Source organism: Chlorocebus sabaeus, chromosome X, assembly GCF_047675955.1.
Source record: "Chlorocebus sabaeus isolate Y175 chromosome X, mChlSab1.0.hap1, whole genome shotgun sequence".
NCBI lineage: Eukaryota > Metazoa > Chordata > Mammalia > Primates > Cercopithecidae > Chlorocebus > Chlorocebus sabaeus.
Genome location: NC_132933.1, coordinates 82,691,246 through 82,717,570, shown reverse-complemented (window position 1 = coordinate 82,717,570; position 26,325 = coordinate 82,691,246). Strand labels below are relative to the sequence as shown.

General features: G+C 44.6%; 2 protein-coding genes across 3 annotated transcripts in view; both read left to right on the top strand.

Moving 5' to 3' along the window:
* The window catches only part of IGBP1 (immunoglobulin binding protein 1), a 32,461-nt gene extending 26,152 nt beyond the window's left edge, over window positions 1-6,309 (top strand). For both annotated transcript variants that reach the window (XM_007991973.3, XM_037988894.2), the window contains one exon: window positions 5,814-6,309. In XM_007991973.3, the coding sequence (XP_007990164.2) occupies window positions 5,814-5,962 (149 nt within the window). In that variant the 3' untranslated portion in view covers window positions 5,963-6,309. The remainder of the gene's footprint in view (window positions 1-5,813) is intronic.
* An 11,200-nt stretch (window positions 6,310-17,509) lies between these two features.
* Window positions 17,510-26,325, top strand: part of DGAT2L6 (diacylglycerol O-acyltransferase 2 like 6) — a 28,533-nt gene continuing 19,717 nt past the window's right edge. The window contains exon 1 of the mRNA XM_007991974.3: window positions 17,510-17,594. Within this exon, the coding sequence (XP_007990165.1) occupies window positions 17,510-17,594 (85 nt within the window). The remainder of the gene's footprint in view (window positions 17,595-26,325) is intronic.

The window sequence follows — 26,325 nt, the reverse complement described above, 5'->3', positions numbered from 1 at the left end:
CCCAGAGAGCATTGTATACAGATTAGCCAAGGCTGTGTTTCCCTGGGGGGTCCAGGGACCCGGTGCTATGCAGGCTAAAGCACCAGGGTCCCAGCTGCTCCCCTGGGCCAAAGCTCCAGTTCCCTGGGGCTGAGGCACTGAGTTGGATCAGGCACCAAAGAGGCACAACTGCTCCCCCAAACCAGGCCCAGCTTCTCCGCGGGGCCTAAGCTGCTGGTCCTGGAGGGCTTGAGCACCACGGTCACTTGATAAGAAAAATCACACCGTGTACCTGAGAAATAACCCAGAATGACCAACAAGACATAGTCTAATAAAATTTCTGAATTTTAAAGAAAAGCCACAGACATCTCAGTAAAAATAGTAGGTGATTTATAAAGGAAAGAAACTTAGGTTACCCTCAGATTTTTTGAGATCTATACTTTACGCCAGAAGAAAGAAGAAAATGGAATAACAGATATTTAAGATACTCAAAGGGAAAAAATGTGAACCAAGGAACATTATACCTGGTAAAACTGACTTTCAAGTATAGAGTACAGATATTTATCAACATGCAGGAATTCAAGAAATACTGTTCCACCATCCCATGAATTTGCTAGAGAATGAGCTTCAGACAGCCAAAGTGTTGAGAAACATTGACATAAGGACAGGTAGTGAACGTTAAATGTACAGTTACTTGTAGAATTAAGATGAAATGAGGATTAAAAGGGAGATGGAGTATGTAATGCCTGTGTGCCCAGATAATGTAGATAACTATTTTTAAAAATGGAGAAATGGGGAAATCATGCAAAATTTTAATAGTTCTCAGTAATTATATTGGTGGGGTGTCAAAGTTAGTGTTATTATTGCAAGACTATGTATAATGTGAGATAATATAAATGAGCAATTATTAGATATTATAATTCTATCGTCCTGTCTTTGAGAACTAGGATTTTTAATGTGAAAGAATACAGATGTAATTCCAAAGAATTTAGATTTTTTTTTAAACTTTGTAGTACTCCATATGAACGCATGAGAAATTTTATTTAAAAGTAATCTCACACACACACACACACCCTACTTTTGCTCTATCCACTGAAAAGGCTTAGAAACAAGGACCAGCCCAGTAGCAACGAGGATACCTAGTAACTCCAGTCGTGATACAGAAATACTCTTCCCAATATTCTTTCTTTTAAGAAATCAGGATATCTTAGAGAAATAACTGACTACAATTCTGGGTCAGGAAATGTACAAAATAAGCTTGGAACATCTTGTCATAAAAGATAGGGAAGGAGCTTTCAAAGGCTACTGGGGTCATATCAGAAGCCAATTTGAAGATGTTTCCACTGGCCAATTTGGTTTCACAGAGGATAATTGACAGTAGCAACAAGTCCATCCAACACCCAAATCTTGGTTTCTAATACCATCCTCTAATAAATGAACCTGGGCTCCTTGGAGAAATAGCTGATTCTAGGGCTGAGGCAGAGAATATACAAGATGAACCTGGAGCATCTCGTAGTCAGATGATAGTCAACATATAATGGGGTTATATCCTGGTAAAGCCATTGTAAGTTGAAAATATGGTTAAGTTGATAATGCGTTTGCTACACCTAACCTACCCAACATCGTAGCTTAGCCTAGCCTACCTTCGACCTGCTCAGAACATTTGCATTAGCCCACAGTTGGGCAAAATCATCTAACACAAAGCCTATTTTATACTACAATATTGAATATCTCAAACTATGAAGTATGGCTTTTACTGTAAGCATATCACTTTCACACCATCATAAAGTTGAAAAATCACCTCAGGGCTCTCTGTACTAGAAAACAAGAGCTCAAAAAACTGTTGGGGTGTTAAAGGAACACAAGAGCCAGCTGAACCCTCACAGCCCAAAACTGGGAGAACTTGGGCAGGAAAGTAAATTTAACAGTATTGGATTATCACACAAGGAATAAAATTAATACACACGAGTCCATTGTGATAGAAATAAGTGATTGAATAAGTAAATAAATGAGGGAGAAGAGATAAATCTGCCCTAGAGAAAAATTTCAAATAATTTTATGTAGATACTCCTGCTTCAGGGAGGTGTGTAGCATGACTGTGTACCCCAAAAGTGTGGGCTGTGCTTAGTGACTTGCTTCCAGGGACTGCAATGTGGAAGGAGGGAGGAGAAGTAACTTTAGTTGGAAACCTACAAATACCACTTTGGTCAGGTGATCGAAGTTATTATCAGTGTGAAGTCAGGTTGATAGCATATGTAGTATTGTCCTCCAAAACCCATAACCCTAGTCTAATTCTGTAAAAAATAGGCAACCCAAACTGAGGGACATTGTACAAATTACCTGACAAGTACTCTTCAAAACTGTCCAGGTCATCAGAATGAAGGAAAGTCTGAGAAAGAGTTACAGCCTAGAGGAGACTAAAGAGACAGACAACAAAATGTACTGTGGTGTCCTGGATAGGATCCTGGAACGGAAAAGGGACATTAGGTAAAACCTAAGGACATTTGAGTAATGTATGCACTTTAGTTGTTAATAATTTATTAGTATTGGTTCATTAGTTGTATGACAGAAACTGTATTAATGTAAGAGGTTAATAATAAGAAACTGGGTGTGGTTATGTGGGAACTCAGTATTATTTTCTCAATTTTTCTGTAAATCGAAAACTTCTAAAATGAAGAAGTTGATTTAAATAGTTTTTTAAAACAATAATTGTGGGCCGGGCGCAGTGGCTCACGCCCATAATTCCAGCACTTTGGGAGGCTGAGGTGGGTGGATCACTTGAGGTCAGAAGTTCAAGACCAGCCTGGCCAACATGGTGAAACCCCGTCTCTACTAAAAATGCAAAAAGTAGCCGGGTGTGGTGGCAGGCACCTGTAATCCCAGCTACTCAGGAGGATGAGACAGGAGAATCGCTTGAGCCCAGGAGGCAGAGGTTGCTGTGAGCCAAGATCACACCACTGCACTCTAGCCTGGGTGACAGAGCAAGACTCCTTTGTCTCAATAATAATAATAGTTGCAACTGGTTGAAACTCATAAGATACGTTTAAATCTATAAGTTCATAATGATGTATTTTTTTATTTTTTTTAGAGGTGGGTCTCACACTCTGAGCCCAGGCTGGGCTCAAGCAGTCCTCCTGCCTCAGCCTGCCCAGTACGTAGGACTACAGCCATACACTACCATGCCTGGCAGATTTTAAACGTTCTTTTCTTTTTTATAATTTTTTGAGCCAATTTAAGTGTCATAAATTTTTTTTTTGTAGAGACAGGGTCTCTCCATCTTGCCTAGGATGATCTCGAACTCCTGGGTTCAAGCAGTCGTCCCACCTCAGCCTCTCAAAGTGCAGCGGTTACAGGTGTGAGCCACTGTCCCCGCCTATAATTATATTATAAAACACGTCCAAATTATTCAACCTCAGAGGCTAATAAGGGAACACATTATCTTGAGAAATGGTAAATAAAGGGAAAAAGTCAAGTATTTTATCTTTTCTACTAGGCAACCAAATAGTAGTTGATGAGGGGAAGGCTCTCTTTGTAAAAGTATTCCAGTTAATTTTCAAAGGTTAAAATTAAGGGCATCACCTTTTTGAAACCCCCCAGGAAATGAATGGGTCTGGGCATTGAGCATCAACAGCTCCTAACATTACAACGAGACAGAGATATTTACCTGCCTCCTGATGAAGGAATGCAGCACCACCTATAATTATTCACACTGAAGGGATCAAACTTGAGTCAGATCAAGCCCCTGTATTCAGCTGCCAATCTGCAGAAAATACAGGAGGACGTTAGACTGCATCATGAGTATGCAATCAGCAAAATCCGGTCTTTGGGAAACAAACTCTACAGGTCATATGCCCCAACTTCTTCAACAGATAACTTGGAAGAAAGGGATGGAGGGGGAACCTATAGATTTGAAAAGATAGCAGAACATTTTTAAATAGGCAAGGCTAACCTCAAAAATACGATGCTAGGCCAGGTACAGTGGCTCACACCTGTAATCCCAGCACTTTGGGAGGCCAAGGCAGGCAGATCACTTGAGGTCAGGAGTTCGAGACCAGCGTGGCCAACGTGGTGAAACCCCATCTCTACTAAAAATACAAAAATTAGCCAAGTGTGGTGGCAGGCACCTGTAACCCCAGCTACTCGGGACACTGAGGCAGGAGTATCACTTGAACCCAGAAGGTGGAGGTTGCAGTGAGCCAAGATCACACCACTGCACTCCAGCCTGGGAGACAGAGTAAGACTGTCTCAACAACAACAAAAGATGATGATGCTAAGTGAAAGAAGTCAGCTGCAAAAGATCACACATTACATGATTTTGATTTCATGTATATGAAATGTCCAGAATAGGCACATCTATGGAGACAGTTGATTCATGGTTCTAGGAGCTGGGGGCAGGGAGGGAAGGAATGGGAATTAACTGTAAATGGGCACAAGGGATCTTTTGGGGTTATAGAAGTTTTTAAATTGGATTGTAGTGGTAGTTGTACAACTCTGTACTAAAAAATACGTTGAGTAAAAAAATGTACAAATGGACAATTACAGTGTCTAGTGATATACACTTGGGTAATAAAGCTGTAATGAACTCTAGGAAGTTATTACTGTAAAAAGCAGTATAGTGGTTACTTTTGCAGGGGAGGAGAGTTGATTTGTATAATGTACACAGAGAGGCTTTTGGGATGGATACAGGAGATCTGTTTCTTGACCTGAATGGAGGCTATAAGGCCTCCTTATAAAAATTTGTTTTATATGTACTTGTGTGGTTTCCACCATCTTTTATTTTATAGTAAAGGATTTAAAAGAAAAGAACCAGGCAAGGTGGCCCACACCTGTAACCCCAGCACTTTGGGAGGGCCAAGACCAGCCTGGGCAACATAGGGGAAGACTTTGTGTCTACAAAAAATGTAAAAATTAGCCAAGCGTGGTGGTTCATGCCTGTGGTTCCAGCTACTCGGGAGGCTGAGGCAGGAGGATGACTTGAGCCCAGGAGTTTGAGGCTACAGTGAGTCATGATCACACCACTGCACACCAGCCTAGGCAACAGAGAGAAACCCTATCTCAGAAAAAAGAAAAGAAAAAATACGAGACTCCTGAGCTGTTAGATGAGGTCCCCACACATTTCATTCATAGTAATGAGACTATTTCTCATGAGCAAACTCAAGAGTAGCCGGGAAAATGCTACTTTACCTCACAAAGGAAAAAAAATGCAAAAGAGATGCAGCAGTTGGTTTAATTTCTTTTGGGTGTACACTGCATGATAAGTGCCATTTGGACCTCAGAGCCTATTTCAAGTACTGCAAAATAATACGTAGGCATGCTTTTCTTACAGGTCCAACTGCCCTGTGATTTTCAATTTTATGCACAAAAACTTGTATGTCTGTAGTGAAGGAAATGGATGGAGGAGGAAACGTCAACTGCAATCCACCCCCCTGGCAACTCACAAATCACAAATTCATAAATATTTTTTCTTTCATGTTTTTGGATTGCAGGGGTTGTTTGGTGGTGGTGGTAATGTTTTTGTTTTGGGGCTGGAGGAGGGTGTTGGCCATTTTTGCAAGAATTCTCTTCCAAAATAGAATTCATTCTGAGGGGCACCTTTTATGATTTTTGCCTTCTTGTGGAAACCGCTCAGAGCATCCTTTCGTACTATTTTTTAACATGCGATATATTAGGTAATGCAAGTTCTCTCCCCGCTTCCGCCGGGCCCCGGGTAGGCAGCTGGCTGTATTCCTGTTCTCATTGCATGTGGTTGTGCTCAGAGTGGAACTGAGGCCCCTGACGTTACTTATTAACATTCCCTCAATTTCTCACCTCCCTTTCTAATTTTTCCACTTTAGAGGAATTCAGAAAAGCAGCTCAGCAACAGGAAGAACAAGAAGAAAAGGAGGAAGAGGATGATGAACAAACACTCCACAGAGCCCGGGAGTGGGATGACTGGAAGGACACCCATCCTAGAGGCTATGGCAACCGACAGAACATGGGCTGATCTTCCCACAACACGACAGGACTGCAGGGTGCACAGCTCCCCCGCCAAGAAAAACCATGCAGTCCTCCCCTCCCTGGGCTCCCGCTTCAGCTCTGTACAACGAAGGCAAAGATGCTAAATCTTGCTTTGCATTCAATAAAGTGTCAAGTGATTAAGTGTGTATTTGTACCCTAGATGATGTGAGCCAGCAGTCTTGTTTTGGCATCATCTTCATCACGTTGTATTCCAGTTTCTTAAGTGGAGAGAAAAAAAGAGTGCTGAGAAATGGCTCTGTATAATCTATGGCTATCCGAATTCTCTGAAAAAAACAATAAAAGCTCCCTCTACTACATGAGCCTGTACAGAAATATGGCTATCAGCTGCTTTTTTTGACGGGGGAGTGGGGACATTTAGCTGTGGGTCTCTGGGCTTATGGGGAGATGCCCTTTGATGTGGGCAGTGAATTTGTCCAGCATCAGATCTGCCCAGGCATTCTCCTTCCTACTGGGCATATGATATGAAGCCGTATAACACCCTGCACCATGAAGCAGTCCAGCACTCTACAAGGGGAGATCATAAAAGCCAGAGCTCGCCCTGCCACACAGCACTATTCTCAGAAACTACAGCTGTAGGTGAATGGACCGCAGAGGGATGTCGTCTACTTCCCGGTCCTATCTACCTCGTTCTAGCGTGGCCAGAAGAAATGGGAGATAGAGGAGGTACTCTTAAGAGTCATCCTTGTGTGTATATCTGAGACCAGGGTCTTTACTCTCATGCAGACATTTACCATATATCCCTTGGGGTGAAGAGCAGCCTCAGGCCATAGCCTTTTTTTTGAGGGGGAGACGAGTCTCTGTTGCCAGGGCTGGAGTGCAATGGCATGATCTCGGCTTACTACAACTTCCACCTCCCTAGTTCAAGCGATTCTCCTGCCTCAGCCTCACAAGTAGCTGGGATTACAGGCGCCCATCACCACACCCAGCTAATTTTTGTATTTTTGGTAGAGACGGGGTTTTACTGTGTTGGTCAGGCCGGTCTCAAACTCCTGACCCCCTGAGCCACCCACCTCGGCCTCGGAAGTGCTGGGATTACAGGCGTGAGCCACCGTGCCCAGCCAGCCTAACTCTTCAATTGGCCCTTCTTGCCTATGCTGTGAGATACCCGGCGCAATCCAAACTAATGGCCTGGGTAAATGTGCCATGGTGGTCCTTTGGCTGCTTAGTGAGGTGCCTGCAGTCACGCAGATAATGGGTGTGGGGGAGGGGGACAGTACAGATGACACTGCAGCGTACCTACTTTCTGGGGAACAGAGAAGACAGTGTCCTCAGCTCTGGCGTTGGTATCCTATAAAAGCAGCCATGTGTTGAAACAAATGATATGCACAGAAAGCATACTTCTGTGGCTTTGTTACACGGGTTTTCTTTTAAGAGGAAGATGACTCAGCCCTCCCAGCTTCTGCAGTCTGGCTTAGGAGAGGTGTTTGAAAAGGAGACTCAGTTCCCTCTTGTTTATAGGATGGTTAGTGGAGGGCTGTCAGGTGATGAGGGGGAGGTTGTGTTTCGTGGGAGATGACAGAAGACTACCAATAATCTATTTGTATACTGCTTAATGAGGAGTCATCTCACCCTCACAACGTAAGCTCCTGAAACTGGGAGAGCACAGATTAAATCCCCCAAGGATTTGGAAAGCAACATTTTCCGCTCTCTTCCAATGGTTGCCAGCCTGCCTCTAGCAATGGCCTATTTCCTGTTCTTGAAACTCCACCCTGAATTTATTCCCAAATGGGCCAGGTTGGAGTCACCTCCTTGGTCCAAGTCCGTTTGAGATTGGGCCTTCCAGAAGGCCCAGCTCAATTAAACACCTTCACACATCCTGATATCTAAGAGGCAAACCAGACAAGGTGGGGTTTGAATTCTGGCTTTAAAAATTGCAGGCTGACAGAAAGACAAAGTTTGCATGTTCTTGCTTATTTGTGGGAACTAACAAAACAATTGAACTCATGGAGACAGAGAGTAGAAGATGGCTACCAGAGACTGGAAAGGGTACTGGAGTAGGGATGAGGATGGTTAATGGATCCAAAAAACTACAATGAATAGGACCTCCTATTTGACAGCACAACAGGGCGACTATAGTCAATAATAATTTAATTGTACATTTAAAAATAAAAGTATATAATTTGTAACAAAGGAGAAATGCTTAAGGGGATGGATATCCCATTTTTCACGATGTGATTTTTACGCATTGCATGCCTGTATCAAAACATCTCAGGTACCCTATAAATATATGCACCCCCAAAACTAAAACATAAGAAAATTAAAAATTGCAGGCTGTGTGACGTGACCTTGGGCAATAAAACTCTGAACTGCCTTTCCTTCGGGCATGTAGATAAGCTGTCTCCAGGGGCTGTGAGGATTAAATGAATAATGGCACCTATTATCGTAAACTCAGGCGACTGAAGAGTTAAGTGCTTTCTGTGAGCTTAGTGACTGCAGTCTGTCCACTGAGAAGAGAAAGGAAATGGACAGATATTGGGCCCCTAGTATGTGCCAGGCACTTTCCCACACTATTAATACAATGACCCTGCGAAACTTGCTTTCTTCAAGTTCACACTAGTAAGATGTTATGCTGCTGTCGTTTTCCATGTGCTTCCCAATTGCTTGTGCTTTTAGCTGTGTCTTAAAGCTGCTTCAAAGAGCAGCAGCTTTAGAAATCCAAACTAAAACAACCATGTCTACATCACTGGAGCTCTAGAAATTCCTTCTTAGCTGACTCACCAAAGAAAAGGTTATGTCAGCTCCCCCGCCACTGCCTCCTCAGCTGGGGGATAAGAAGACGGAGGTGGTGAGCAAGCTCATCTTCCTCCATTTTCCTCCCCAGTTCTGTCTGCCTGAATGCCGGAGACACCAAAAAAGCGCCACCTTCTCTACTCCCACCAGAGGCGAGTTCTTTCAGGGTCCTAGAGTGAGCTGGGTTTGGTGGATTCCCGGAAGCAAAGACTCTTAAAGCTCTCAATGATAGTAGTGCTTCATAGTTTGCAAAACACTTTCACATATGCTGCTTATTTCATTCTCACAACCTGTCAAGCAAGATCTGATATCTTCACACAGCTAAGAAGTAGGGCGCGCTCACAGATCGGCTTAGCCAAAGGATTTGCTCTCTGTGGCCCTCACGTGGAGGCCAATTAGATTTGGAAAAGGAGAACGCTAGGCACTATTTCCTTTACTGCCCTTACACACTGATTTGTCCTTTCCACTCTTGTTCCTCTTAACACCCCTGTGAGAAAGGGCAAGGGGAGAAATGAGCTGACTTCAAACCCAAGAATTTGGAGTTGGAGTTCTGAGTCAAAGTCTCAATTCTGGGGGCTCTGCCACTCCTAAACTGGGTGGCCCCAGGCAAAGTCTTCTGTCATTTGAAACAACTTAAAGAGGGGGAAACTTTAGGAAACTGCCTCTCTGTGTCACCCAAACCCCAGAAAGTCCTCCCCTGCTGACCCTGGGCCTGCAGTTTGCTCATTAGCACAACAGGAGCATTGCCACCCCTCTCTGTTGGGCACGCTACAGCAATAGAGTATTGTTATCACTGTCCCCTTGCAAAACAGCTGTCCCCAAAACCTGCGCATCATTTCCTCACAGATTCCTTTTAACCCACTCATCAAAGTGCAAGTCAACAGGGCACGGTTCGTTTCTGTCCAACACAAGGAGGCGTGGGTTCTAGTCCCAGCTCTGTCACTGTCTTAGCCCCTCTGAGATGCAGCCAATATCTGCCCTACTTACCTCACAGGCCAGGGTGGGGAGCAAATGAAATCATATAGGCAAAGGCACTCTGAACAGTTGTAAGACACAACACAAGAGTGACGAGTAAGAGCAACAGGCTGTTGGTAAGCTGGAGGGACGGAGGAGGGGATGCTTTTTTTTTTCATTAAAAATTTTGGTAATAGAGATGGAGTCTCCCTGTGTTGCCCAGGCTGGTCTCAAACTCCTGGGTTCAAGCGATCCTCCTGCCTCAGTCTCTCAAGTAGCTGAGATTACAGGTGTGAGCCACCATACTCTGCTGATTTTTGTATTTTTTGTAGAGATGGGGTTTCACCATGTTGCCCAGGCTGGTCTCGAACTCTTGGGCTCAAGTGATCCTCCTGCTTGGCCTCCCAAAATGCTGGGATTACAGGCATGAGCCGCAGCGCCCGGCCTTTTTTTTAATTCAGCAGTTCACGACTTAAACCCTTGCTCCTCCAATGCTTTCTCAATCTTCTAGATGTCACCACCAGCCAAAAGGTTTGTGACATACTTTTCTTCGTGTGCTGAAATGACCAGCAAAAAAGAGAAATAACTATGCACAGCAAAAACTGAGAACCGGTTTTTACATATCTGCCTGCCAGGCCACCTTTGACAAATGTATGTGAAAAGATGATGGGAAAAGTCTTAGATTTCAGTGTCTTGTTCCAACTGGCAACAAATCCCTCAAAGAGAGTAGAACTGAGCAATGTCTTAGGCTGGCCTACTCCAGTGTGGTAGCAGGAATAAAAATTATGGCTACTGTGTATTAAGCACCTACTATATACTAGGAGTTTACATACAATATTTCTAATCCTCACAACACCCAGCGTAGACACTATGATAGTCTCAATCTGTCGATGAGGAAATTGAGGTTTAGAGAAGAGATTTCCCAAAGATCACTAAGCTGTAAGTGGTTGAGCTGGTCATGGATTCCAGGTTGGCCTGAGGACATATGAAGGTAGGAAATAGATCCTGGTAGTACACTGCTCTGAGGATAACCCCTTCCCTTTCTCTGTCCAAGTTTTGAGCAACAATTCTATCAGCTCTGCCTGCTGGCCCCTTCAGGGACAGTCTGAGACCTGCTCACTAGGGGCAAACCCCACTCAGAAATCTACCCTTCCTGGGGCCCTCGCATTGCTCAACCTGCAGTGGAATATTTCTGCCCCCAATGCCAAGCCTACCTACCTTCCCTTTCCCTGTCCAGCCTTACTTAGCTGGTCTTTGTTCAAGTAAATCTTTTATTTTTATTTTTTTTAGAGACAGAGTCTTGCTCTCTCTCCTAGGCTGAAATGCAGTGGTGCAATCATAGCTCACTGTAACTGCGAACTCTGCTCTCTTAACCTGAATGCCATCACCTCATTTTTTAAAAATAGAGACAGTCTTACTATGTCACCCAGGCTGGAGGGCAGTGGCTATTCACAGGCACAATCATTGCACACTGCAGCCTTGAACTCCTGGGCTCAAGCGATCCTCCTGCTTCAGCCTCCTGAGTAGCTAGGATAATAGATACATGTCCACACCCAGTTATTTTTTCTATGTTTTATTTTGTAGAGATGGGGTCTTGCTATGTTGCCCAGGCTTCAGGTAAATCTTTAAAACCTTTTCTCCCAGTCTCTCATTCAGGGGTTCCTACATAGTTTCTAAGCCAGTCACAGCATCTCTTCATCTACCAGGCCTTTCAGGACAACTAAGACCAGACCCAGGCCACGCATGCATGGGGTTTAGGAGACAGGGGCTGGGAGGAAGGTTTCTGCCTGAACTATGAGGCGCTTCAACACTCAGTAACAGATACAGCCTCTGCTACCCTGGTGCCCTTGGCCCTGGCTCAGAGGTGTTAAGGGATTTGCAGAACTACTTCCTCACCAGCTTTATTTCATCTGTCTTTCCCTTTCCTTGTCTATCTTCTCCATTCCACTTCCGGCTTCCCTGTCCACAAATATACTGGCGGCTATCACTAGCCCTGGCTGTCTCACTGAGCTCCCAGACCTGTACCCTGCCATCTGCTACACAGCTCCCCTTGATGAACAAACTGAACTCAAACTCCACAGTCTTACAATGAACTCATCACATTCCCCACCCCTCCCTCTCCATCAGAGCTTCTTATATCCTCATCACCTACTTAGTGCTCATCCTCAGAAGCTTACCATTGTTTCTGACTTTTCCTCCTGACAAAGCAAGCATTCAAGTGTCTGCTGAATGAATTACTGAATGAATGAGTTCCATCATGAATCACACTTCATCAGGCAGATTCACAAGAATCCAGCCTCTTTCTTTTCATATTCAAACAACTTTACATAAAAGAAAACTTTGAATCCCTTCACCTTAAAGCAGCAATCATTTCTGTCTCAGGCTGATGGATCAGTTCAGTCTATGACTGAAGAGACCAGTTTTTTTGTTGTTCTTTTGTTTTTTTGTTTTTTGTTTTTTGCCAAGTGCATTCAGTGTGGAGGTCTGCTTTATATTCTGCTTTTAAAGCTTAGCAAGTAATACTACAGAGTCTGCCTCATAATAATTTTAATAATGTTAACGACTGCGGATTAGTCTGTAATGTTGCTATACAATCGTTTACTTAGTCAGCCCCAGATTTTGAACATTTGGAATGATTCCAGGTTTGTACTGTTAGTTTCTTTATTCGTTAACAAAGCAAATTACCTTATTTGCTTGTGTATGCAAAAAGAGGTTCCTGGAAGGGGAGGAGTATTGAGTTGTTAGAGGCCAGGAGTGGGAAGGACACTTTTCACTGAGCACGCATAGTTCCTTCTGAATCCTGAGTCATGTAACTATACCAGCTATTCAGAATATACGTACCAAAAGCTTACTGTCCACCAAGCATTGCGCCAGAAGCTGACTGTAGAGGTGGGGTTTATACTCCCAACCCAACTCCTTGATATGTGCTCTCCCAAAAGTATGTATAATGTGCCTTGGAAACCCAGAGGAGAGAGCAGGGAATGACATTTTCACTGAATCTTGAAGGGTGGGTAGGAGCCAGTCAGGTCGATCGGATGCTGTGATGGGCAAAGGCTCAGAATAGGAAACGACACTTCCAGCTGGGGGAACTAGGGTGTATCTGGGTGGTGTGAAAGTGATGGGAAATGAGACTTTCAAGGAGGGTGGAAACCAGTGTAGAAAGGGCTCTGGGTCCAGGTCCTGGGGTCTGAGTTGGATCCCAGAGGCAATGGGGCCTTTGGAGTGTTTGAGACAAAGCAGAGAGACAGTAAGAGCCGTGTTTGACAGCAGCCCCTCTAACTGCAGAATGGAGACCAAAGGAAGGGAGGTGAGCAGGCAGCAACCTGCTGTAGTCCAGGAGACAGTGACAAGGGCCCAAACTAGGGGGACCGACTGTTCCAGTTTGACCCAGGTTATACCAGTTTTAGCCCTGGAAGTCCAGCATCCTGGGAAACTCCTCATTCCAGGCAAACCGGGAGGGTTGACCACCCCTCCCCCAAGACCCCGAAGGCCACTGTTCCCTGGGACCTTGCCTGCCATGAGAAGTGAACCAATCACTACTGCTTCCAGGGCATTTCAAACGTCCTCTGTTCTGCCCTACACTCCATCTCCACAGGCCCCTCGTCCTACTACCACTCCTGGGTCTACCTTCACTGGATTCTAAGTCTAGAATCCAGTGAAACATAAATCTCTTTACGTATATCTAGGCCTCCAGATACGTAAGGAGATTTGTGAGGAAATCAGCCCTACTTATGCTTTCCATGCTTCTCTTCTTCTACTCCCCTCCACCAACCTGAGGCTCCTATCAAACTAAACCACCCACTGTGCCAAAGCAAACCTCTGGCCTTTTGTGTATGCTGGGCCACCGCAGGAAATGTCATGCTCCCCACTTCTCAGCCTGTTAGAGCACATTGCAAATACTCCCTCCCCACAGCTGAAGAGTAGCACTAGTGAACAGCTCTTGGATGGTACACACTGCACGAGAAGCTTTTCAAATACTGCCGCTACATCTTACAGCAAAGAAATGGGATGCATCCTTTTCACTGGATGAAGAAACCGAGACTCAAAGAGAGGAAGTGTCTGGTCCAAGGTCACACAGCTACTAGTGTTCGTCTCTGTCTCCTTTGGCATTATCTGATGGCCCCAATCCTTGTATTGATGACATATGTGCTTCTTTCATTCCCTGTCTGTGCCCCTGTCCCCTAACCCAACACACATGCAATTGTAAACCTAGAACAATACCAGACTTAGAGTAAGTAGGGCCTCAAGGAAAATTTGGTGAATGAAGGGATTAGGTATACTCCTTCTAGAATACCTAGCCTGGTGCTTGGCATTAAATAGGTTCTCCATTGTTGTTGTTTAAGACAGGGTCTTGCTCTGTCATCCAGGCTAGAGTGCAGTGGTACATTCTTGGCTCACTGCAGTCTCAACCTTCTGGGCTCTAGAGATTCTTCCACCTCAGCCTCTCAAGTGAGTAGCTGGGACTACAGGTCTGCACCACCATGCTCAGCTAATTTTTGTATGTTTAGTAGACACAGGGTTTCACCATGTTGGCCAGGCTAGTCTCAAACTCCTGGACTCAAGTGATGTGCCCACCTCAGCCTCCCAAAGTGCTGGGATTACAGGCGTGAGCCACCGCACCTGGGCCTAATGTTTTCAATTGAGCTGAAATTGTAATACCTAACCATAAAAGGGTATGACAGAGGGAGAAGATCAGAAGAAAACAAATTATGGCAAAACCTCAGCTATCCAAAGCTTTCTTTGAGTCATTCCAAAGGTTGAGGGTGAACCTTTGAATCAGAGCTACCCTCCCTTCCACCACTTTCTGAGCTCTCTGGTCCCGGTCCCCTTGATCTGTTTCCTTCCACTTTTCTCCTTTGTTTTTCTGTTGCTCCTTTGAAGTTTCTTTGGGGTCCAGCTTATCCCAGCCCCGTTTGGTGAGCTCACGGCAGTCTCTTAGACTGCCCGTCCAGGCCTCTGTCACCTGATCCATTTCTCCTCACTGCAGCGGGCCCTCTTCCACAGAGCCCTCCCTCACCTCCCAGGCCAGGCAGGTGCTTCTCTCGTCTGTGCAACCCACAGCACCCCATGCAGGTGTCTGCTTTTACACCTACTTCCAACACCGGACTGTGAGTCTCTTGAGGGTGGGAATCACGTCAACCTTCAATGTCTACAGATGAAATTGGCAGGCCTTTGTGCTCCTTGGCAACCTTTTCTTCTTTATTGCTTACTCTGAGGCGGCCAAGCTTCTGCTTGTTGGATGATGAATTGTCATTGGGAAATCACGAGTGCTGGCTGTTCCGGGTTGATCTGCTAGCCTAATTATCTTCTTCTTGCTGTTTCTCTGTTCCCTGATGTTTATGTTACACTTGTCCATTTGGCTCAAGAGAGCTCCAGCTGGGCCAGCGTGCTCTGTCTTTGGGAGTAGAAGGTGGCCAATCCGGGTCAGTCCATCTTGCCTGAGGCAACAGGAGACCTGGTATCCCTCACAGGTTCCACAGAGATTTACTTGAGTGCCTGCTGTGCACCAGACCCTGACCCAGGTGTTAGGGAGACAGAGGTAGAAAACTGTCTAGCCCTGTCTGCCTCTGGTTCCTGCATCACCTTGAGCCCTTTCTAGATCTCCTCCACTTACCCATCTGAAAGTGGAAGGGAGCGGAGACCTGATCTGTAAGGTGCATTGGAGCTCTTGATACTGTGGATCTTGTCTGGCCTAGGTACTCTAAGCCCCTCCATATCTCTGCTTTCCCCCAGCAGAGCCAGGCCTGCCTCTCTTACCTCCTCCCTCCTCCCCTGCAAATTCTGAGCAGATACGCTCCGATACATCTCACCTTCTATGTGGTCAAGCAGCCCCAAGAAGCAGCTGGAGAACCCCAGCTAGCCCAAGGGGAAGAAAAGAAAGAGGAGGAAGAGGAAAGCGTCGCATATCAGATGACCATCTAGAGCACACGGGGGAGTGAAAGCACACCCTGATGTACCGAACAAGTTCCCCAAGCTCAGCTCTGAAGAGCCACATTGGTCAGTCTAATGAGGGAAGCCCAAAGCAGAGTGGGAGTGGGGAGATGGCAGAGTTCCGCTAATCTCCCTGGAAAACGGACCAATGCCCCCTTGCACTTGTAGAACCCTTGATACCATTTTTGTATCTGATTTTCCCAGCAACCCCTTCAGTTCTGTTTAACACGTGTTTTTGACTTACCTTTTATATTCAAGGCCTTCTGCTGGGAGCACTGGCCTTTTCCTGTAGGACACATCACAACTTCAAGTGTACAGATGTTTTATCTTATTTTATTACTTATTTATTCCCTTATTTTGTAGAGATGGCATCTCGTTACGTTACCCAGACTGGTCTTGAACTTCTGGGCTCAAGCAACCCTCCCGCCTCAGCCTCCCAAAGTGCCAGGATTACAGGCATGAGCTGCCACACTCAGCCTAACATTTTTGTGATTTTTTTCTGTTTTAATGTCTGTCTCCTCCACCAGACTGTAGGCTGAAAGAAGGCAAGAATCATGTCCGTCTTCTTACTGAATCCTCAGCACCTAAAAACAGTACCTGGCAAACAGCAGTCACTCAATAGATAGTGACAGAAAAGATATATCCACCATGGTGAAACCCCATCACTACTAACAATAGAAAAACTAGCTGGGTGTGGTGGCGAGCGCCTGTAGTCCCAGCCACTCAGGCTGCTGAGGCAGGAGAATCACTTGAACCCAGAAGGCAGAGGTTATAGTAAGCCAAGATCACCCCATTGCACTCCAGCCTGGGTGACACAGTGAGACTCTGTCTGGAAAAACAACAACAACAACAACAAAAAGGTCTGAGACCTGGCAACAGTCTTCAATTTTCCAAAGGCTATTGCACAGAAGCAAGCCTCGGCCTGAAACATACGTTACTTGTTCAATATATGTTACTTGAACTCAATGAGTAGTAATGACAGGAAACGGTCCCAGGCTGTGTGCTAAGCACTTTATATTCATTCACTCATCTAATCCTCAGAACTATCCTAAGAAGTAGGTACTATTATAGTCCCACTTTTACAGATGGAGAAACTGGGGCATAGAGGTTCACCACCTTGTAAGTGACAGAGCTGAGATGTGAACCCCAGCTATCTGGCTCTAAAATCTATGCCCCTAACCTACACTACATTCTAGCAATGAACGCTCAAACTGTGCTCTAGAGAGATGTAGCGTTTTGTTTTCCGAAGGTGTCACAGGAAGAGCATGGCAGGGCAGGGACTGGGAGCCAGGTCTTCCTTCTGTGCAATGCTTCTCCCGCTCTATGATAAGGTGTCTGGCCACTGAGACAGGGCCCTTGGGACTAGAGGCACAAAGAGGGATCTGAGGAGTCTATTAACAGATATCCAGTGCAGAAGAACAGCCCCAGTGGGCTAGGTAACTCAGCAGAAGACAAGAGGAGACAAGGGGGAACCCCTAGGGCAGAAACAAGTGTGGCTGCCAAGTCCCTTTTCTTAAGCAGGGAAAGGGAGTGGGGTGCTTTTCAGAGGTCCTATTTGAGGCCCAAGCTACTCTCTTCCTGCACTAATTTATCAAGAGTGCCCCTCCCTCACAGCTAGAGCCACCCGAGGGCCATTTCTGCTTCATTACAATGGGGCACACGTGGAGAAAGGATACCACTGGCGAGATCAATTATATTGCCTGATCTGCAACCTGATGTGTGGGTAGGAAGTTGGGGCGGAGCAGTGGAGGAAAGGTTTGATCAAGTCTGACAAAACCCCAGTAGCTAATCTCACTCCACAATAAGAGATTATAGCAAAGCATCTATAATCAACTCAGCTTAAGAAGTTTTGACCTTCTGGTTGGGCTTCTTAACACAACAGAACAGCACCATAACCATGGCCTTCTTCTCCCGACTGGATCTCCAGGAGGGCCTCCAAACCCTCTCTGTTTTGCAATGGATTCCAGTCTATATATTTTTAGGTGAGTGAACCCCGAGGGCTGGAGAGCACATGGGGAACAAACCAAAAGAGTGTCCAATCTCCAGATGAGGAGGGTTCCAAAGAGATCGTCTGGTTGATCTCCACCCTCTGGGAAGGATCTGCCAGGCACAAAGGCCAGGAGTGAGGCTGCGGCTGTTCTGGTTTAAAGATTACTCCAGGCCAGGCACGGTGGCTCATGCCTATAATCCCAGCACTTTGGGAGGCTGAGGCGGGTGGATCACCTGAGGTCAGGGGTTCGAGACCAGCCTGGCCAACATTGTGAAATCCCGTCTCTACTTAAAAAAAAAAAGAAAAGAAAAGAAAAAGAAAAAATACAAAAATTAGCCGGGCATGGTGGCATGCAAGGGTAATCCCAGCTACTTGGGAGGCTGAGATAGGAGAATCACTTGAACCCGGGAGGTGGAGTTTGCAGTGAGCCAAGATCCTGCCACTGCACTCCAGCCTGGTTAACAGAGCAAGACTCTGTCTCCAGATTAAAAAAAAAAAAAATCACTCCAGCCTTCTCAGGAGCTGTCCCCTATGAACTAGCTGAAAAGAGTCATATTCAGGGAAAGGGCAGAAGTGGTGGTGGCTTACAGAGTTGGTGTTACTAGGTAGGTGTTGGGTGATTTTCTAGTCTACAGTTACGGTGAGAGAATTCTGGAAAATCTGAGGGCTGCCTGAGTGACATCTCAGACAGAATTTTGAGAAAGAGCCAGTTGTTCCATGGACTCACGGCACAGAAGTCAACAGTGTTGGGCCTCTCCCACGTAAGAAGGATCTTCTGAGGCAGCACTTTTTTTTTTTTTTTTTTTTTTGAGACGGAGTTTCGCTCTTGTCGCCCAGGCTGGAGTGCAAACTGCAAACGGCCTGACAGCTCCAAGATTTTCCTTGCCAGAAACCAGGGATTTGGGGGCAGTCAATTACAGGGGCAAGCTTGAAAACTGGATGAGGAAAAATAATGTCATCCTGAAGGATGAAACAGGTAGGAGATAGCTGGTTCCAACCCATGGGAGGCTATATGATCCTTAGAGCAGAAGCTCTCAACCAGGGTCCTATAGACCAAAAATTCAGGGTGGATGGGGGGATACTTTGAATTGGGATGAATAAAACTGCCTCTTTCGGCCGGGTGCAGTGGCTCATGCCTGTAATCCCAGCACTTTGGGAGGCCGAGGCAGGAGGATCATGAGGTCAGGAGATTGAGACCATCCTGGCTAACACGGTGAAACCCCATCTCTACTAAAAATAACAGAAAATTAGCCAGGTGTGGTGGCGGGCACCTGTAGTCCCCGCTACTCAGGAGGCTGAGGCAGGAGAATGGCGTGAACCCGGGAGGCAGAGCTTGCAGTGAGCCAAGATCATGCTACTGCACTCCAGCCTGGGCGACAGAGCAAGACTCCGTCTCAAAAAAACAAAAAACAAAAAACAAAAAACCAAAACAAAACAAAAAAACAAATAAAACAAACTGCCTCTTTCTTTCCACTAACATCTAATTGAAATGTAGTATTTCCTTCAATGATGAATGTAGGCAATAAACCACAAAGTATTAGGAGTACCTGTGAGTGTCAGTAACAGACATCACAGAGATTTGCATTTCATATTACAGTTGTTGCAGGCATCTCGAAATTTCATTTATGTTCACGACTACTTCAAAATACCAGTAGTTATTGGCACTGCTGTTAGATCTGGTTATTTAATGCATACATCAAGAAGCACCTATGTTACTATATCACATTGTGGGTAATATTTTGATAACTGAATTTTAATATAATGGGTTTCCTTTGTAAATCTGTGTATTTTATTTTGTGCATTTAAACATATTATTCAGAGAAAGGGTCCATGGCTTCACCAGACTGCCAGAGGGGTCCACAGCCTTCTCAAAATGCAGACTTATTAAGCCTTATTAAAACCAAAACACACTAAGCCCATTGATGGCTTGACTTTAGCTATATCAAGAGAAGAAAGTGATTTTGTTAGTAAACTTAGTTGTTTCTAGACTTTCATAGTTTCTTTTTGTTTTCCTTTGCATTTCCCCTAACTTCCCCAAAAAGACCCCTTTGATAAGTTGCGGCCCTCAGCCAGGAAAGTGAGGGACACAGGAATGCCCTAAGACACTTGCTATCAGGGTGGCAGCAACTGTGTCAAATCAGGATCCCAGAAAGAATGGGCAGAGATGGGGCAGAGAGAGCAGGGAAAAGATATCAAGAGAGGATGAGTTTTGTGAGTGGGTCCTTTTAGGTGTAGGGCCTCTTCCACCCAGGAAGGCTCTTCTGGGGCAGCCTTTTTTTTTTTTTTTTTTTGAGACGGAGTTTCGCTCTTGTTGCCCAGGCTGGAGTGCAATGGCACGATCTTGGCTCACTGCTACCTCTGCCTCCAGGGTTCAAGCGATTCTCCTGCTTCAGCTTCCCAAATAGCTGGGACTACAGGCGCCTGCCACCACGCCGAGCTAATTTTTGTATTTTTAGCAGAGACGGGGTATCGCCATGTTGGCCAAGTTGTTCTCAACTCCTGACCTCAGGTGATCTGCCCACCTCGGCCTCCCAAAGTGCTGGGATTACAGGCATGAGCCACCGCGCCCGGCCGAGGCAGCTTTTCTAATTAAAATGTACTCATTTTTCTGCCAGAAAATAATACTTTCTCATATATATTTTTCTCTATTTCATTTCCTCTCTCAAAGGACAGTGCGTCCTGCTGGGTATAGGGTAGAGAGTGTATCAGATAACTGGATATGTGAGGGACCAAGAAGGTGAGGATTAGCCTCCAAGTAATGCCCCTTCACCCCCAAATTTCAATGGTTTCTAGTTGTCCCAGAAGAGCTGGAGGAGTGGAGTGGGGATGATACCCATGTGTCTTCAGTGGAAACACATAAGAATAAATGGGGCCGGGTATGGTGGCTCACGCCTGTAATCTCAGCACTTCAGGAGGCTGAGGCGGGCGGGTCACAAGATCAAGAGATCGAGACCATTTTGGCCAACATGGTGAAACCCCATCTCTACTAAAAATACAAAAATTAGCTGGGTGTGGTGGCATGCGCCTGTAGTCCTAGCTACTCGGGAGGCTGAGGCAGGAGAATCACTTGAACCCAAGAAGCGGAGGTTGCAGTGAGCCAAGATCGCACCCCTGCACTCCAGCCTGGTGACAGAACAAGACTCTGTCTCAAACAAAATAAAAAATTTAAAAATTTTAAAAATAATTTTAAAAAGAATAAATGGGATTTTTTTCACCTTCATTTTTAAAAGTTATTTTTATTGTGGTACCATACCTAGAACATAAAATTTACCATTTTAACCATTTCTAAGTGTGCTCTAAGTACATGTCATTAAGTACATTCACAATGCATGGCCACCATCCATCTTCAGAATTTTATCTTCCCAAACTGAAATTCTGTATCCGTTAAACAATAACTCCCTAATTTCCCCTCCTTCCAGCCCCTGGAAACCACCATTCTGCTTTCTGTCTCTATGCATTTGCCTATTCTAGGTACCTCATATAATTGGAATTATTATTCCAGTGTTTGTACTTTCATGACTGGCTTATTTTACTTAGTATAATGGCTTTAAGGCTCACCCATGTGGTATCACGTGTCAGAATTTCTTCCCTTTGAAAGGCTGAGTTATACAGTGCCTTGTGTGGATATGCCACATATTGTTTTCCATTCATCTACTGATGGACATTTAGGTTGCCTTGACATTTTGGCTATTGTGAGTAACGTTGCTATGAATATAGATGTACGAACATCTCTGAGACTCTGCTTTCAATGCTTTTGCTATACACCCAGAAATGGAATTCCTGGATCACACAGTAATTCTGTTTTTACTTTTTTTTTGGAACTGCCACCCTGTTTGCCTTAACGGCTGCACAATTTCACATTCCCACCAACAGTGCACAAGAGTTTCAATTTCCCCACATCCTCACCTATACTTCTTATTTTCTGTTTTTTTAAATAATAGCCATCCCGATGAGTGTGAGATGATATCTCATTGTGGTTTTGCTTCACATTTCCCTGATGATCAATAATGCTGAGCATCTTTTCGTGTGCTTGTTGGCCATTTGATTTGACTTCTTTTAGATTGATTAGCTTTACCATTCCATTTGTCTTTCTCTTCTTGTTCAGGTGCTATACGTCCTGTTTCTGTTCTTTTAGTGATTATGCTAGAAATTACAACATAAATCCTGGGTCTTGAAAGTTACCAAGGTAGCTTCAGTGTCCAACAGGGCGTGAGGCCCACAGAGGTGCCTAAGACATTCAAATATGTTCAATCCAACAGTTATAGAGTAAATACTAATGATAAGATCTTGGGCTGTCCTTGCTGTGAGATCCTTACAGGCTCTTTACTATCTAGTAACAGAGATAAACCAATCATTCATTCAACCATTGTCCCCATTTTATGTGCCAGTGCTGGACACATACACAGATCACTATAATGTAAGACAGACTGTGGTGAGTGAAAGAGCCATGACAAAGTGATATTAGGGTATCAGAATAAGAAAATATTATACAAGTTGAACAGATCAGGGGAGACAGGAAAGGGAGTCACCGTGGCATGGCAAACAGGACATGAGTTCTGGAGTTCATCAGACTTAGATGGCAATTAGCTGTGTGACTCCAAACAAGTACTGCAATCCCTCTAAGTCTGTGTCCCTATTCTCTCAGCCTGGTTCATGGGAAATGCTCCTACAGAAATGTCTGCCTTCCACCCTTCCTTCTTCCTTTTCTTTCTCACCTTCTTTCCTTCCTTCCTTCTATCTTGCTCAGAGCCTCCCTCAGTGCTTCCCCTCCTTCCCAAATGATGTTCAGAATCATAGCTGATTACGCAGTATTACTGGAAGTAATGGGGAGGAAATAGAGAAAATGGAGAAAAGGCAGAGGGACAAGAAGGAGGGAGGAAGCAAGAAGAGAGGAATGAGAAAATGGCTTGGAGGAGATTTGGAATACAAATATTCATGTCCTTAGAATTAGGCTGTGGCTCTGACAGCCCCTCTCAGGGCCAGCTTTCATTCAGAGGATGGTTTTCCTTCATCTCTTCTGGGCTTGTATCACCATCCCCCTAAACTATCTCAATATTCTTTTTCCTGATCGTCTAACCTCTGATCTCCACCCTCTCCAATCTATTCCAGTGCCTGCTTCTGGAGGTCTTTCGAAAGCATCCCTTTGTTTTTTTTTTTTTTTTTGGTTTTGTTTTTTTTTTTTTGAGATGGAGTCTTACTCTGTTGCCCAGGCTGGAGTGCAGTGGGGCAGTCTCAGCTCACTGCAACCTCCGCCTCCCGGGTTCAAGCAATTCACCAGCCTCAGCCTCCTAAGTAGCTGGGATTACAGGTATGTGCCACCACACCCGGCTGATTTTTTTTTATTTTTATTTTTTGTATTTTTAGTAGAGACAGGGTTTTGCCATGTTGGCCAGGCTGGTCTCGAATTCCTGACCTCAGGTGATCCACCCGCTTCAGCCTCCCAAAGTGTTGGGATTACAGGCATGAGCCACCGTCTCAAAAGCATCTTTGATTACATCCCTCTCCTGCTCAAAAATAGTCCGTGGTTTCCCATTGCCTATGTGGTGATGTATAAAGGCGTCAGACTGGGCATTCAAAGTCTTCCTCCACTCTCTGGTGTTAACCCGTTGCCAGCTCATCCTCCTACTCTTCCCTACATGATTGCCTTGCGTTCCAGGTAATCTATTCACTAAACAAACAGGAAATCTACTCTCCCATTCCTTCACCTCTGCTCCCACTACTCCTACTACTCCTGCCACTGGAAAGACGGCATGATAGCTCTTCCTGGACTATCCAGGGACAGCACCTCCTTTTAGATATTACTCAAGTCATATCTTCTCTGTACATTTTCCAGACAACCCAAGACTACATCGCCTCTGAAAGTCTAGAGTACTTTGTAAGAATAGGCTGGGTAGCAGCCATTGTATCTTTTGTGCCCTCTACCCAATAAGCTCCATGAGAACAGGAGCTCTTTCTTATCATCATTATATTTCATGCAAGACCAAGCTTGACACTAACTTGAAGGTCTTCCAGATTTCTTCTTCCTCAGCAGAAATCTTGAAATTCACTCTTACTCTTTTTTCTCTCCCTTGGACATCCTTTTTGGGTGTGTGGGCCTGCCCTCTTTCTCTGGTTTCTGGTACTGTAAAAAACAGAACAGGTTGGGTGCAGTGGCTCATGCCTGTAATCCCAACATTTTGGGAGGCCGAGGTGGGAGGATCACTCGAGCCTGGGAGTTTGAGACCAGCCTGGGCAACAGAGTGAGACTCCATCTCTACAGAAAAAAAAAAAAAAATCAAAAAATTAGCCAGGCATGGTGGTACATGCCTGTGGTGCCACCTATTGTGCTGGCTGAAATGGGGGACTCATTTGAGCCTAAGAGGTAAAGGTTAGAGTGAGTTGTGATTACGCCATTGCACTCTAGCCTGGGTAACAAAGCGAGACCCTGTCTCAAAATAAATAAATAAAAGTAGAACACAGTCTTCAGAGTCAGATACACCAGTCTGTCACTTACTTGCTATGAGACCTTATGCAAGTAAGTCTCTGTTACTTTCTCTGTGACCTTGAGCAAGTACCATTCACCCTGTACCATAACAGAAACAGCATAGTACCTGCCTCTCAAGACTGTTCCAGAGATCTTTGAGGTGAGAAAATCCTCAATACATGTTAATTTTCTTCCTTTCAACTACCAAAATTGACTACTTGGAGCCCAACCACCACACCTGATAAGATACTGCCAACCTTGCCACTTGATCAACAGAGGAGTGACAACCACTCCTCCGAGGCAGACACCTTAGACACTGACTTTGCATCTTCAGGAAGAATAATGATAACTAAAGCAGATAGAGACTTTTTCTTTCTTTTCTTTCTTTTCTTTCTTTCTTTCTTTCTTTCTTTCTTTCTTTCTTTTCTTTCTTTCTTTCTTTCTTCCTTCCTTTCTTCCTTCCTTCCTTCCTTCCTTCCTTCCTTCCTTCCTTCCTTCCTTTCTTCCTTTCTTTCTTTATCTTTCTTTCTTCTTTCTTTCTTTTTCTTTTTTGAGACAGAGTCTCGCTCTGTCTCCCAGGTTGGAGTGCAGTGGTATGATCATAACTCACTGCAGCCTCAAACTCCTGGGCTCAAGCGATCCTCCTGCCTCAGCTTCCCGAGTAGCTGGGACTACAAGTGTGCACCACCATGCTCGGCTAATTTTAAAATTTTTTTGTAGAGATGAGGTCTCACTATGTTGCCTGGGTTGGTCTCGAACTCCTGGACTCCAGTGCTCCTCCTGCCCTGGCCTCCCAAAATGCTGGCATTACAGGAGTGAGCCACCATGCCCGGCCTAGACTTTGATGCATTCCCAGCATTCCCACGTACCCCATCACGGCATCTTTCATTAATCCCCTTCCATCACCCCAGCATCAAATCAGCTGTGTTGGGCTGAAAATTCTACCTCCTTGGTGACTTTCAAATTGCTATGTGAAATGGTAGCCTATTTTAGGTTCCCACTGGCTTTCATCTGAATGCCAAAACTCTTAGCTGATCTCTTTGCCTATAGTTTCTCTTGCTTTTACAGTTATTCCAGATTATCTTCCTGAAACAGACACAATCATGCTACTCTTCTGCTCTCTGCTTAATAACCTTTACTGGCTACTCATTCCCTTCAGCATCAGGCTTAATCTTTCCAGTTTCCTTCCCAGCTTCATCTCCTGTACCATGGCTTCCTTAGGCTGCCTGTGTTTTTGCAGGTAATGATGTTACTCACGGGCCTTGGACTCTCCCATCTCCTGGCCTTTGTTCGAGTTCTTCTTTGTGCATGGAGGACCCTTCCTCTACCAAACCATCTGACAAAAATCCTACCTTTTCTCCAAAATTCAACTCTGAACCTTACCTTTCACAAGAAACCCAGAGCTTCTGGAAGACAGGAATTTTGTTGTCCATATATATTAATATGAGTTAATACACATGAGGTACTTAAAATAGTTATTGGCACACAATGAAGATTCAACAAATGCTATCTACTTTTTTCCTACAGCTTGGAGTAAAGATACATGATCTCTCTGATTCTCAGTTTCTTCATCTGTAAAATGAGATAATAAAATTATCCGCCTATGAGGATTGCAAGAACATTAAATGAGATAATATACATTAAGTGCTGAACAGAGTGCTTTTCACAACAAATGGTCAATACATGGTATCAAGGACCATGCATGCATTCTTTTCATCATTTCCATATTTACTCCCTTCACCCTCCTCTTTCCAGTTCCCAACCCTGTCCCCATGGCTTTTAACATAGAGATTTCATATGAGGTAGGCTCATCAATGTTTATTGAATTTTTAAATTACCTGTCACTCCTACAAGTTCTTATATTGATAGTTTATTTGGATCCAACAAGTAATCACAAAGCCACAGGATTCCTCTTTGACAAACTACTCTTGTTTTTGTTTTTGTTTTTTTTTTTAATTTCTGAAGGCATTGAGTCAACTGACTAGATTTGGCAAGCATTGCCAACATTCAGATTTAGGTCATTGCCCCGAAACATGAAACATAATGTTTTCACCCATAAGATTTATAGGTTTTCACCTTACACTGGAAATAATTCGTTCAGAAGGCCTTTCCTTGTTTGGAATAAGGGCATTGGTGGTTTCTCTTCCTATTAACTTTCACCTGCAACTTGGAGAATTTTGAAATCGAACTTCTTCCTTTACTATAATTCAATGTAATGAATAATTATCACAAGCTATCTCTTTGTGCTTGGCACTGTGCT